General features: G+C 43.3%; 1 protein-coding gene and 1 long non-coding RNA gene across 7 annotated transcripts in view; one reads left to right on the plus strand and one right to left on the minus strand.

The window, feature by feature from the left end:
* LOC144770238 (uncharacterized) overlaps positions 1 to 12780 on the plus strand; it is a 1037372-nt gene that overhangs the window by 923460 nt on the left and 101132 nt on the right. Inside the window, exon 4 of one of the 2 annotated variants that reach the window (XR_013598843.1) lies at positions 7017 to 7132. The exons of the other annotated variant lie outside the window; for it this stretch is intronic. This is a non-coding gene — a long non-coding RNA (uncharacterized LOC144770238). Of the gene's footprint in view, positions 1 to 7016; positions 7133 to 12780 lie in introns of those variants that run through there. 2 annotated transcript variants of the gene reach the window in all.
* RNF157 (ring finger protein 157) overlaps positions 1 to 12780 on the minus strand; it is a 626725-nt gene that overhangs the window by 476343 nt on the left and 137602 nt on the right. For all 5 annotated transcript variants that reach the window (XM_078654581.1, XM_078654580.1, XM_078654577.1 and 2 more), the window contains exon 2: positions 164 to 282. In XM_078654581.1, coding sequence (XP_078510707.1) covers positions 164 to 282 — 119 coding nt within the window. The remainder of the gene's footprint in view (positions 1 to 163; positions 283 to 12780) is intronic.

Raw genomic sequence — 12780 nt, forward strand, 5'->3', positions numbered from 1 at the left:
CACAGGTAAGAGTTATCCAACCACTGCAGGTTGGTGCCGTGCAGATGACGGCACCAATTTCCTAGCCCCTGAGAAAGAATACATATTTGCAAGGGATGAGCGTTGTCACACTTTAAAGAAATCATGCTTGCAGAAGAATCATAGGTGAACAGATGCACTGTACCACAACAGGTCGGTTTCCAAGGAAGTTGAGATCACTGTTCTCCCCAAACAGATAACCCTCGGGATGTGTAGAGTCAAACTTCTCTCCTCCCATGATAAAATGGCTGGCAAAGTAACTGCCTACAAGAAAAAAGAAAAGCAAGGTTTGACTAACGTTAACTTCCTATATTAGGCGCAAAATTCACTTTACAAAGAAGGGAGAGGAAGAAAAGGCAAAAAGTGTAATGTAAAGAAAGACCGAGGACAATGAGGCATTACAACAAAAATAAGGTACAGAGGCAGCGTAGGCATCAGAAAAATGGAAGTCGGGAACGCAAGAGTGGCAGAACTAGGATGGCGGGTGTATATATTTGGAGATAAAACAAGTGGGGGAGTCTAGGAATAGGGAAGGAAAGAACGAGGAGTAATAAAGGAGTCGTGGAAGGACGACTGTTGGGATTAGGCGGTTGAAATCTTCACAGTGACATAAAAAAGTAACCAAATTGTTCTAGATTTTGTGTGCTACACCTAAAGTTCAATTATTTTGTGCTATGAATTAGTGATAATTTATGGTACAGCTGTAAAAAAACAAAAAAAAACAAGTATCAATTTAACACAAGAATTCCATAAATATCAGATCTGAATTTCTTTTTGTGCTGTTTGTGAAGGGGCAGAATACAGCCATTCCCCAGGAAGTTAGTCAATGGCTGAAGTAGGCTGACCCATTTCACCATGCTGCAGTGGGCAAAGGAAAAATGTGAATGACACAAAAACAGACCAATGGATGAGGCAGAGTGGCTAAGAGCCCCAAAAGTATATATTACATATATTTATTTATTTTGTTGCAAAAAGCCCTAAAAATTATCGCAAATGGAAGGTGGAATACAGTGATTCTGATAATTGATAGCTTTAACTTGTGAAAATGAACACTGAAATGTGTATGCCTTTTTGGGCCTCCTGCTGAATGCAACACTCTGGATCTGGCCGCCAGGCAGGTATCGATTCTTGCCATAGCCTTTTTATGAATGTGCGTATTACTAAGGCTAAACCATTCTCCAGATGCTCGGTTTCCCCAGCAAGCAAATATATTGAAGTTGCATAGGCTGCTACAACACGTTCAGGAGAGACTCATTGTATTGAGAGGTGGGTTCTTAAACAGGTCCATGCTAGGACGTGGGAGCCAAGGTAAAAGTGGTGGAGAAAAAACACACAAGAAATAGAACACCAATACCTCCATCCCATCAGTACTCCCAAGCACCACCAGCACCATGCCTCCACTCACACATTCATAATTCAAGCATTACTCCAGTCCTTTGCTGCTTGAGTGACAGTCTTAGGGGAAGCCAAAAGGGAGTACAGACACAAATGTAAAGCCAACGCCTCTTTCCGAAACCTCCATCTGTACAACAACATAGCTTAACTTTGAGACCACATACATTGATAAAAGCACCTATTGAAAGCATCGGAGGTCAGTGCACTAAATCCTGGTGGATGAAATCCAAGAACTTACATTTCACCTTCTTGACTCTGTGAAGCATACACCTTAGATGAAACCTCAAAATGGATGTCCACAATAACCACCTGACACGAATACTATTACCAGATGACCTAACAAGTGAGGACTTTTAGATTTTTGTGAAGGAAGCAGGACAACATTATACAGCAGACCGACGACTGACTACTCTTCTCATTGCAGGGCATGTGGGGAGAGGTCAATAAAGAGATGGGGCTGCTGATAAGTGGGTTTACCTGTGCATAGACATCATTCTGAAGAGGGGAAAATAGGGGCTTGAAAATGGGCACTGGCAATTCGATTCCAAATTCATATGGGAGGATGTCCCAGTGTAAGGGACATGCATTTTGGCTTGGGCATAGGCTCACTGATGGATGTAAAGGAGGGGAAAGTTAGCATACTGAATCATTTATGTGAAACCCCAACAGTTGTGGTTCTGAGAGAAGTATGAGGGTAGGTGTTAAGTGCAGCTAGATACACTACGGTTTGCAGGCAGCAAACTGATTTAATGGTGGTACAGGGACCGGTAGATGAAAGAATATATGGATCAAAACTGCAACATTTAGTTGGGGTGGGAAGGCACACTTTACACTTCAGGGGCCAGCAAGGGGGCCCTACCACTAGTCCAACCTACTAATGACCAGTGGAATCGAAAATATGTGTAGGCTGTCAGAATAGGAACCTGGTGTAAAGGCAGAAGTGGAGATGTGGTCAAACTGAACTCGATGATTCCTTGAAGACTGACAGTGAGGAAACATGTAAGGGAGATTGGAGTATGGAAAATAACAGGATTGGGCAGCAGAAGAAATATTTCTTAGAGGAAGTAAGCATAAGAGAGTGAATAACCATGCAGAGTTATTTAGCTATGAGACAGTCAGAAATGTGTTATTCAATTTCAGAGGCATTCCAAATAGGGGAAGACCAGAGTATCATTAGCAAGGTAGGTACAGGAGAACTCAAAGGGGGAACAATGGAGGTAGCTGTAAAGGGAAAGTACCATACTTTGGGCCGAGCCTAGAGAGATGGCAACCGATGTAGGGTAATGGTGTGGAATATGTAGCACGGGGGCACAAAGAAGTAGTCTGATAAGTATATAGAGAACCAGCTGCGTGTCCATCGGATGCTCAATAAGTCTAGAGTAGGTAGCCTGGTGGAATAATCAACCATATTAAATGCTACTGAGAGGTAAAGGGAGGAGCAGGACGACTATAGTGAGCAGATATCAGGAAGAAAACACCTCTATGATGGCAGTTTCTGTAGAGTACGGTTAACGAAATCCAGATATCGGTGGTGAATAGTGCACAGGAGGTGTTGGCTAACATGAATGAGGGGGGGAGCTCAGCAGCAGCAGTGTGGAAAGAAATTAGTTTGGCAGAGGGGAGAATGGAGATGGAAGAGATCGAGTAACAAGACGTGGTGGGACCACGAGAAGAGGATTTAGTATGTTCCTGATGAGGGAGATGTTTGCAGTACAAGAGAAAACAAAGTAAATTGTTGATATATTGAGTGGGGCATGCAAAGGAGGAGGGAAAGGAGGTTTGTACAGAGGGGAGATGTCAAACATGAGGCTACAGTAATTTATGAAGTCATCCTACTTGAAGACTTTGCTAAATCTATGCACGTGTCAGGTATACCACAACTTGTGTGCCTACCTTCCTCCACTTACAGAAACAAATAGACATCTGGAAATGTCAAGAGGGTGCATGGGGTAGGGGCGTGTGCTGACCCAAGCTTCCCACTGTAGGTCAGTGAGAGCAGCTAGTTAAAGAAGATAGAGAGAGTGAAACAGTGTGTAGTCAGGCAAGAGGGACATGATGAAAGTGCTCAAGGTATAGACAGAGTGAGTTTCGTGGGTCAAGTAAAATAGGAGGTGTTACACCTTGGCGTGGTTTCTCCCTTACTTTTCACCTTCAAAACTCCTGTTTTTACTGAATTTGTTTTGCTGGCCTTAGGACTCTGCACTTTACCACTCGAAAACAGTGCTACAGTGGGTGTACCCTCTGCTTAAAACATGGTAATATTGGCATATTTAATTTACTTACAAGTCCCTAGTAAAGTGCACTGCATGTGCCCAGGGCCTGTAAATTAAATACTACTAGTCTGCCTGCTGCACTGCTTGCGCCACTCTCTTTAGTAGCCTTTTAAACATGTCTCATCCCATTGCAGAGCCAGGTGTGTGCAGTTTTAACCTGCCATGTCGACATGGCAATAGAAACCTTTTGAAAGGTACAAATCTTCCTTTAATACATATAAGTCACCCTTAAGGAAGGCCGTGCAGTGTACTAAAAAAGATTTAAGTTACAATTCAGAAAATTCCACTTTTAGAAAGTTGGCATTTTCTTGCCTTAGCCATTTAGTGCCTGCATGCAGTCTGTGTCTTAGACAAGACTGGATGTAGGTGTAAGTTGGGCTTTTTTTAATTCCTCCTAGACAGTCACACACAATGAGAGCTTGGGTGTATGGAAGGGAGAAGCTGGGCCCAGCCTCACTTACACCTGATTAGGATAGGTCTTATCTCCAAACAAAAAGCTGCATACCCCCTGTAGTTAGTCTGGAGCTAGTACCAGGAAGGCAGGGCATTTCTACATTTCAAATCATACCTCTAGAAGCTTCTCCCCACTTCAAAGGCACTACTGTGCATAAAAGAAGGACCTCGGGCACCACCACTTCAATACACTTCTGGACCCGTGGACACTCTGCCAGGAAGAAGGACTGCTGTGCTGCTACAAGTTCTGACCCTCTGCTGGATTGCTAACCTGCTGGACTCCTGCTTTGCTGACCTGCTGTCTGCTTCCCTCTTATCTGTGTGAGAAGAACTGGACCTGCATCACTTGAACCCAGAACTCAAGAGTGATTCCAAGGGCTAGTTGGCTGGACTCCTGATCTGAAACTTCAGGGACATAACAGGATTCCAACAACCTTGCATTAGCACCTGATCTCTATCATCTGTGAATCTACCCTGCCAAGTGGTTCCACTCCAGCCCTGGACCCGTGGAATTGGGATTAAGGCGGTTTGCCAGCCTCTGTGGTACCAGTGGAACAGACTCATCTCCTCTGCTGCGCTGCGCAATCCAGAGCAGAACGGACTAATCTCTGCTGCTGTGTAGACTGGACCAGTCGCAAAGACTAGCACCACCCCCACAGCCCACATCGCCTTCTGAACCGCCACTGCACAGTCCATTCTCAAAGCAGGCCCTGGCATCTCTCGTCTACAGCAGCCTCAATGACGCCGACTCCACATCGCAGCTCTTCGGAACGGATGCACCGCCCCAACTGCACACCGCATCTCCGACTCCGGATTGCGCATCGCAAGCCCCCATTGAGGTGATCCTCGACATTGTCGCAACATCTTGGAACGGCCGCATCGCATTGGCTGCGCGACTCATTTTCAACACGGATCCACGCACCACTCCATAACCCAGGATTTAAGGTACTCCGTTCAGCAGGCCTAAATGGATCTCTGTAGCTGGCCTGTGCTCCATGGCAGTCAGCTTGAACCTGGGTTTTGTCCTGGCCCAGCACAAATAGATATCCACAGTTGGCACTTTACACCTTTTGGTGCTTTTTACTCTAAAACCTTCCAAATTCAATATCTCCGGATCTACTAATTGGATTTTTGTCATTTTGGTTTTGTTTCATTTATTAAATTAAGCTACATATCTCTAACCAGGTGTGGGAATCTTTTTGTATGGTGTTTTCATTGTTTTACAGTTAGAAGAGTTTCACAAATACTTTACACATTGCCTCCAAGTTAAGCTTGACTGCTCTGTGCCAAGCTACCCGGAGAATGAGCGTAGGCTAATTTTGAGTTTGCTTGTGCATTACCCGGATTAGGATTGTGGTTGCTGTTTCATTAGGGCTCACACCCCAGTCAACCAACAACCCAATTTCTAACATGAGAAGTTCACCATGGAAATAGAAAGTAACGCAGTTTCACCCACGGAGAATAGGTGCGAATAACTAACCAATCGTTGAGTGGAGAGGCAAGACCTATATGATGTGGGGGCAGACAATCACTAGTAAGAATTTCTGTTTTGACATTATGTTAACTCCTTTGTCAACCTTCAATAAAATAATGGAATCAGGAAGTGGTGCAGTCTTTTGTTGTTATTTTCCACTGCAATGCTTGGGTCAATTGACACCCTAAGCCATGCTTTCCAATGCCACACTATTAATTTTGGCACCTCGCTGCACCAACAAGGGAACTAAAATACGGAGGAAATACAGAACAAGGCTGGGTCAGAGAAGAACTTCTATCACGTTGAATAGCTTCTCTATGGATACACCAAGGAAACAGGATACCCATTACCTCCGGAGTGTACAAGTGCATGTGAAAATATTAAGCAGACAGAGCAAGACATAACCTGGCTAAGTCTTGGATAGGGATCTTGGAATTTAAATACTCAACTTACTATGAAATCAAAACTTCAGAGTTACTAAGATCCAAATAACCTGTCTTTTTTCCTCTAAGTTCATTCATATATTATTTTTACACACTGAGAAACTTTTCATTTCAATTCAGTTTCAAAACCAAGTTTCTCCCTCAGGGCAAGTGACTCTCCAGGGGAAGCAACGTCGAACAAACACTCTACGATGTAGTGAGATGCAGCATGTCACACTAGACCAAACCCATATTCAATGTCCAATCAGTGCTGTAAATTCTAAGAATACTACTTTTGTTAATGTTCATGGAAAATGGTAGGTAAAATTAGGATTTATGATGAGGACCGTAAGGTGCCAGCATCTATATATTTTTATATATAATTTACACAATAGACCACAGATTTTGAAAGAACATCGACCACATGTGCAATATTATCCATTTTGGGTAAGTGTGGGACAACTTTCATAAGCAAAGATCAGTCAGTGGGACAGAGGTGGGACCTGATGGCTGTAAAAAGGCCACAAATCATAACCCAAAAAGCCCAACCCTCCAACAAAAATTGAGGCCCCCACACAAGTGAGGAGAAAAAGGTGAAGCCTGGGCAGCTCAGACCATTAAGGAAACCTCCACATAATGTTTGAGGCAGCTGGAACTTGTGCGGGGCTTCCTGGAAGTCAGAGGGTGGCGTCTCCTCATATTGGACAGTTCATTTATTCTTCTGGTAGGTCACAGCAGCAAGGATTCTCCACGACCAAAGCCTTTTCCTAGGGTCAAGCAAAGGTCACTGTCAACAAGCTCTCACAACACTGGTTTGTAGGGTCTCCGTGAATGCACAATAAAGTACAAGTGTGTGGTGGCTACAAGGGTATCAGTATTTGAGGCATGGGTAGGGGAGCGTGAAATAAACCAAGTTTAAAGTTCAAAACGTCATCAAAAAGTGATGAAATGCATGGTGTTTTTCTTTCTGTTTTTTTGCAGGCTCGCTGTAGCCGCAGTCACAGATCTAACAGCTAGAACAAGCCATGGTTAGGCTATATGTCTGAGTCAAACTAATGGAGCCAGAGAGCTTTCACTGGTATGCAACAGCCACCAACAAAAGAAAAGGAGAAAGAGGAATAAGATTTACTGAGCGCAATGGAAGCCTGCGCTCAATAAACAGACCCCTTTCTTCTTTACACGGACAATGGACGGGATGGAGATGCCCTCCATCTTCCAGGTATCTCGTGTTTTGGGAAGAGTGGCTAAAAAAGGAACAAAGAGGGATGTGATGTAGAACATTAAAAGACTACACGAAAATCCATTGTCTCGTGCCTTCATGATCACACGATGCACATGTATCACCTAAGAAGACACGCAAGGACCATGTTATAGAAAACTAGACAGAAGTTTAAAGAGGAGAACCGTCTTCCTGAGATGGGATCAAAAAAAGATCAGTTTGGGTGGTACAGTTTTGCCAAGCTATGCAAACGCCACATCATATTTGGTAATTTTCCAAAATGGAGACAGGTCTCGCCAAACTGTGGCAATCTCGGGATTTCTTTGATCCACAAGATACAGTGGTGTGGAAATGAGCAGCATCTAAGAAAACGTCATTGTTGCCCACTGTCGCTTTACCAATAGCTGTGAGAATAGAACTTCTAAATATTTCATTTACATGATGCAATGTATTATTCCACGAAGGCTAATACAATTCATGGATGACTTTAGCTACTAGCTGTACGGACTTGATGAAGGCTGAGAACTGCTAAAAATTTGGGATACTAACCCCTTGTTTAAGGATTGGCTCCTTCAGGATTAGTGCGACTGCACACAACGGAAACATATTATGAATCATGATGCACTAAACAGGCCTATGGCGAACATTTCGAGTCATGCTGGGTGCCACTACCCTTTTAAAGTATCATATGTTACTAAAATGAGATTATATATATATATATATATATATATATATATATATATTATATATATATATTACCTACTGGCGGTCGCCAGTAGGTAGTTATAGTTAGGATCGTTTTCCATAGGAAATCCGCAACATTCTATTGGGAATAACTTTGGCGCCGAATGAGGGATCTGCCTGTAAATTTCCTTAACTTTGCCTCGCTGCGCTCCGCTCCTTCCCTGAAAGTTTCGGGGGGATCCGTCAAGCGGGGGCCGAGATAAAAGGGGGGTCCCAAAACGTGTTTTCCCCATGTTAATTTCCATAGGGCGGTTGGACTCACTTTTAGCCCGAACGGCTGAATGGATTTCCACCAAACTTGGCAAAATTGTAGGGACTGGTACCCCGATGTGCCTTTGCTATGTCTCAAGATATATGCTCCTGTGGTTTTTACAAAAATTAACTTTGAAAAAATATATATTGGGCTACATTGGGCTATATATATGTTAGAGCCCAAATGTAGCCCAATGTAGCCCAAAGATGGCCACCAGAGACAAAAAAAAACAAATGTAGCCCAAATATCAGCCAGATGTAGCCCAACTATAGCCCAATGACAGAATGTCCCAGAGTGTTCTAAAGAACAACTAGAGCGCTAACAGTCTTACTTATGACAAAAGTATGGCACACCTGAAGTCATCTTGATTGGAATAAAGTGTTAACACTTAAAACATTTAATTTGCAAAGGAACAAAATGAGGGGGTTCATTTTGCCATAGAAATTATGATTAGTGCTGAAGAAAGAAAAATTAGGGCACATTTTGAGTGAGTTCTCAAATCCTCTTATATTTCATTAAAAAAATTCTGATATGCAGTCTCCCAAAATGGCCACCAGAGACAAAAGAGCCCAAATGTAGCCCAAATATCAGCCAGATGTAGCCCAACTATAGCCCAATGACAGAACGTCCCAGAGTGTTCTAAAGAACAACTAGAACGCTAACAGTCTTACTTATGACAAAAGTATGGCACACCTGAAGTCATCTTGATTGGAATAAAGTGGTAACACTTAATACAAGTCAAGTCAAATTATCTTTATTCGACTTAATTAAAAGTCATACAAAGAAATTAAAAAACATTTCATACAGGGAATTGTGGAACGTTTCATACACATTAAAATTTAACCATTCCATCAGTTACATTAATACATTAACACAAAACTAGGCCTACAAAAAATTAAAGAAGATTAAAGAAGGGGTAACAATGGGGCTAGTAAATATGCTTTTTTTTGTCCTAGCTGCTGCAACCAAAAAGTTCGCCATACAATAGGTAATGCGTGGGTTAATCAATGATTGCAGATAGAGCAGGGCCGGTCTCACCTGTGTGAAACCCGCCTCCTTCAAAACTGGTACCAGGTATTTTTTCCTCGGCTCTAAATAAAACCCACAAAACATAACAAAATGCATAGTGTCTTGAAATGAAAAATGGTCACAGCTGCAGGGTGGAGCTAGCTCCGGTTTTTCCCATGTTTTAAAAGACCCTAAATAAAAATGTAACAAATTAAATCTAAACTTGGTTAAAAGAAACCTGTGGAATGGGATTGTAACAAAACCAAGGTACGGTGCTAAGGAGAATGAGTTAACAAGTAAATAATGACCCCTAACTGAGGGTTTCACAAGCTCCCTTTCCTCTCGTGATGCTCTCGCCCTCTCCATAAAGTGTTTTTTGACCAGATCAATATCTCGAGCTTTGATATCTTGGGGGGCAGTGAAAAGTTCAGGTCTCCCCAGGTCTGAAAATGCCTTCGCCAGATAAGCCAGCCAAGGGATTTTTTTAAAATGATCTAAGGATAAGACGTCAAACATAATCTTATGGTTCAATGGTAGATCTTCATTGAGCCACGTCTTTAACCAAAGATCAGTGGAGCCATGTTCAGCCCATCCGTGAGAAAATCTAAACCCACCTCCATGTGTATAGAGTAGGTTGGTGTTGACTGTGGCAGAGAGAGAAGTGTTCGTATAAATTTATTCTCAGCTCTCTGGATTGATTCCACATTAACATAGCCCCAGAATGGTGAACCATATGATGCGATGGCGACCGATTTACTCTTGTAAATTTTTAATAGAGCTTCCATTGGCCTAGCACCCAACCTACCCGCAAAGCCAATGAGCGCAGCTGATGATGATCTAATAACCGCTAACCTCTTCACCCTCACTTGAGGAAGCCAAGTTCCTTTCTGGTCAAACAGGACCCCTAGATAGGGGAAAGTGGGGACTCTCGAAACCATGTCCCCTCTACACGTGAAGGTTTTAGATCTCCTCTTACTGCTTTCTCGTCCCACCACCATGGTGTGCGACTTACTAGCATTTATTTTTAGGTCAAGCTGTTCCATGAATGCACCAAAAGCATTTAGGAGACGTTGGAGGCCGACACCCGTGCGCGCAATTAGCACGGCGTCGTCCGCGTACAGGAGCGCTGGGATCTTAACAGCTCCTGCACGCGGAACATCTGCTTCCTTCTCCTCCAAATGTGCACCCAACCCGTTGATATAAATGGTGAACAGCAGGGGGGCCAAAATACATCCTGCCTTACCCCCTTCAGGGATTTAAAGAGGGACGTACACCTACCCTCGTTAGTAACCCGCACAGCCGCAAACAGCTCTTGATGTAGAGAGGCCATAAATCTTACTAGTGCCTCGTCAATCCCCATACTCAGCAATGTCACCCATAACTTAGTCCTATTCACCAAATCGAAGGCCGAGGAGAGGTCCATAAATGCAAGAAATAGGGAACCCTCCTTAGCCACCGTATACTTTGAGATCAGCAAGTGTAGGTTAGAGCATTGTTCAATTGTACCTTTCCTTTCTCTAAACCCATACTGGATCTCAGATAAACCCCCACAGTTCTCGACATTTTCCCTCAACCTGGCTAAGAGGACTCTACCTAGAATCTTCACTGACAAGTCTAGGAGGGATATGGGCCTATAACACCCGGGATCGTCCCGCTGACCCTTTTTAAAAATAGGGACAATAGTAGAAATGTCCCAGGAGGATGGTGTAGGGTTACTATTAACAGCGGTAAAGACATTAGACAAAACCTCTGCCCACAACTTCGGGGAGTGTAAAAAGAAGTCAGCTGGCACCCCGTCAGGGCCAGGCACCTTGTGTTTGGATGTGGCCAGAATAGCTTTCTCCACTTCTGTACTATAAAAGCGTATTGGTGTGGCGTCTAGGGTGACCAGTGAAAAATCTTGAGTTACCTGATCTTTCTCCCCATGTACGTTTTTAAAATGGGACAACCACTTGTCATCTGAGATGACACAATCCATAGCCTCATTTACTTGGTCAGAGAAAAGTGGTTGTTTGATTGTTTCCCAGAATTTTCGGCTATCTTTCAGAACAGCCGCGGATAGGAGATTTTCCCAAGCTTCCCGTTTGATGCTATCTTTTCTTATTTTAATGGCTGACTTGTAGATTTTCCTTAATCCAACAATCTCGCCCTTAACCCTTGGAACTTTTTTCAAGGCTAACATCAAGGACCTATGAGCATTGGAGCACGCGCTGTCAAACCAGCGCATCTTTCTCGGTGCTCCTCTCACTGGCTTCGCCAGGAGGTCTTGGGACACCTGACCACAGATCAGCTCAAAGGCCCCTATAATTTCGCAGCCCAAAGCACAAGGGTTCTGACACACCTCTACCTGTTTCTTTATTTTCCGGAAAACCTCTGCATAAAAATTTTCTGGGACCACTTTGGCCCACTTGACTCTTCTCCCCTGATCAGCAGTACGCAAAGTGTTAGCCGTACTCACTTTCCCCGGGTATGGCCCCATATAATCTCCCCAGGCTACCTCAAGTTGGACAGGGTTATGGTCGCTCTGGTGAGATGACAAGGTGCGATAAGAGAGCACCTGGTTTAAGATACCTTGTGAGATAAAGATGTAATCAATTATGGTGCCTGGGTTTGTGCCAGTGAATGTAGCTATACTTCTGTCGCCCTCTGGTTCATACAGATTAAAATTTGCCAAAAGCTCTTCTAACTCCTCTCCTTCTGAGGTGTGCTCAAAATGAGGTCCCTCGAGATCTTCGCAATCCTTGTTATTTAGACTGCATGCAAACATGCAAGGATGAATGTTAAAATCTCCTAATAAAATATACTCTATGTCAAGCTGTGTATACTGACTGCCTGACCTTAGTATAGTATCTAAAATGGCAATATTACTACCAGTATTGTCCCTATTCCCTGAGTTATAAAAGTTAATGTATAGAGTTCTCCTAACAGGATTAATCACTCTCTCTACAATAAGAATATTGTTTGAGTCAGTAATAATCTGTTTTAGGGAGCCCTTCAATTCTAAAGAGAATAACATTAACAGGCCTCCCTTAGCTCTACCAGAACGGCTAGAGATAGCTGCCTTGGCGAAGCTAGTGTACCCGTCCCACCAAGATTTATCATTTGTATCCCAGGTTTCCTGGAAAGCAATAATATTGTATCTAACGACAAAGCTTAACCACTCCTTATCATTACGTTTGGAGTTGAGACCTGCTACATTCCAGCTTGCAGGTTTCTACAATTCGCTGTGCTGCAGAATCAGTCAAAAGTGCTACTTCTTCTGCTCGCCAAGGGGGGCTTCCAATTGCAGGTAAGTTACCCCCTAATTCTGCTGCATTTATCTGCTCATGGGTAGTTTCTTTTTCATTAATACTGCCATGCTCCGTAAAAGAATCATTGGCAGTCTCAGCCGGGATAAGGTCAGGTACAAGTTCCCTCTCCAGGACAGCTTGCGCTTTGCGCCCTACCAGACTTATATTCTCATTCGTTATTTTACCAGTTCTTAATCCTTTGTCCCTAGCTTTCTTATTACTTATTAAGAG

The sequence above is a fragment of the Lissotriton helveticus genome, chromosome 7 (genome assembly GCF_964261635.1).
Source record: "Lissotriton helveticus chromosome 7, aLisHel1.1, whole genome shotgun sequence".
Taxonomy (NCBI): Eukaryota; Metazoa; Chordata; class Amphibia; order Caudata; family Salamandridae; genus Lissotriton; species Lissotriton helveticus.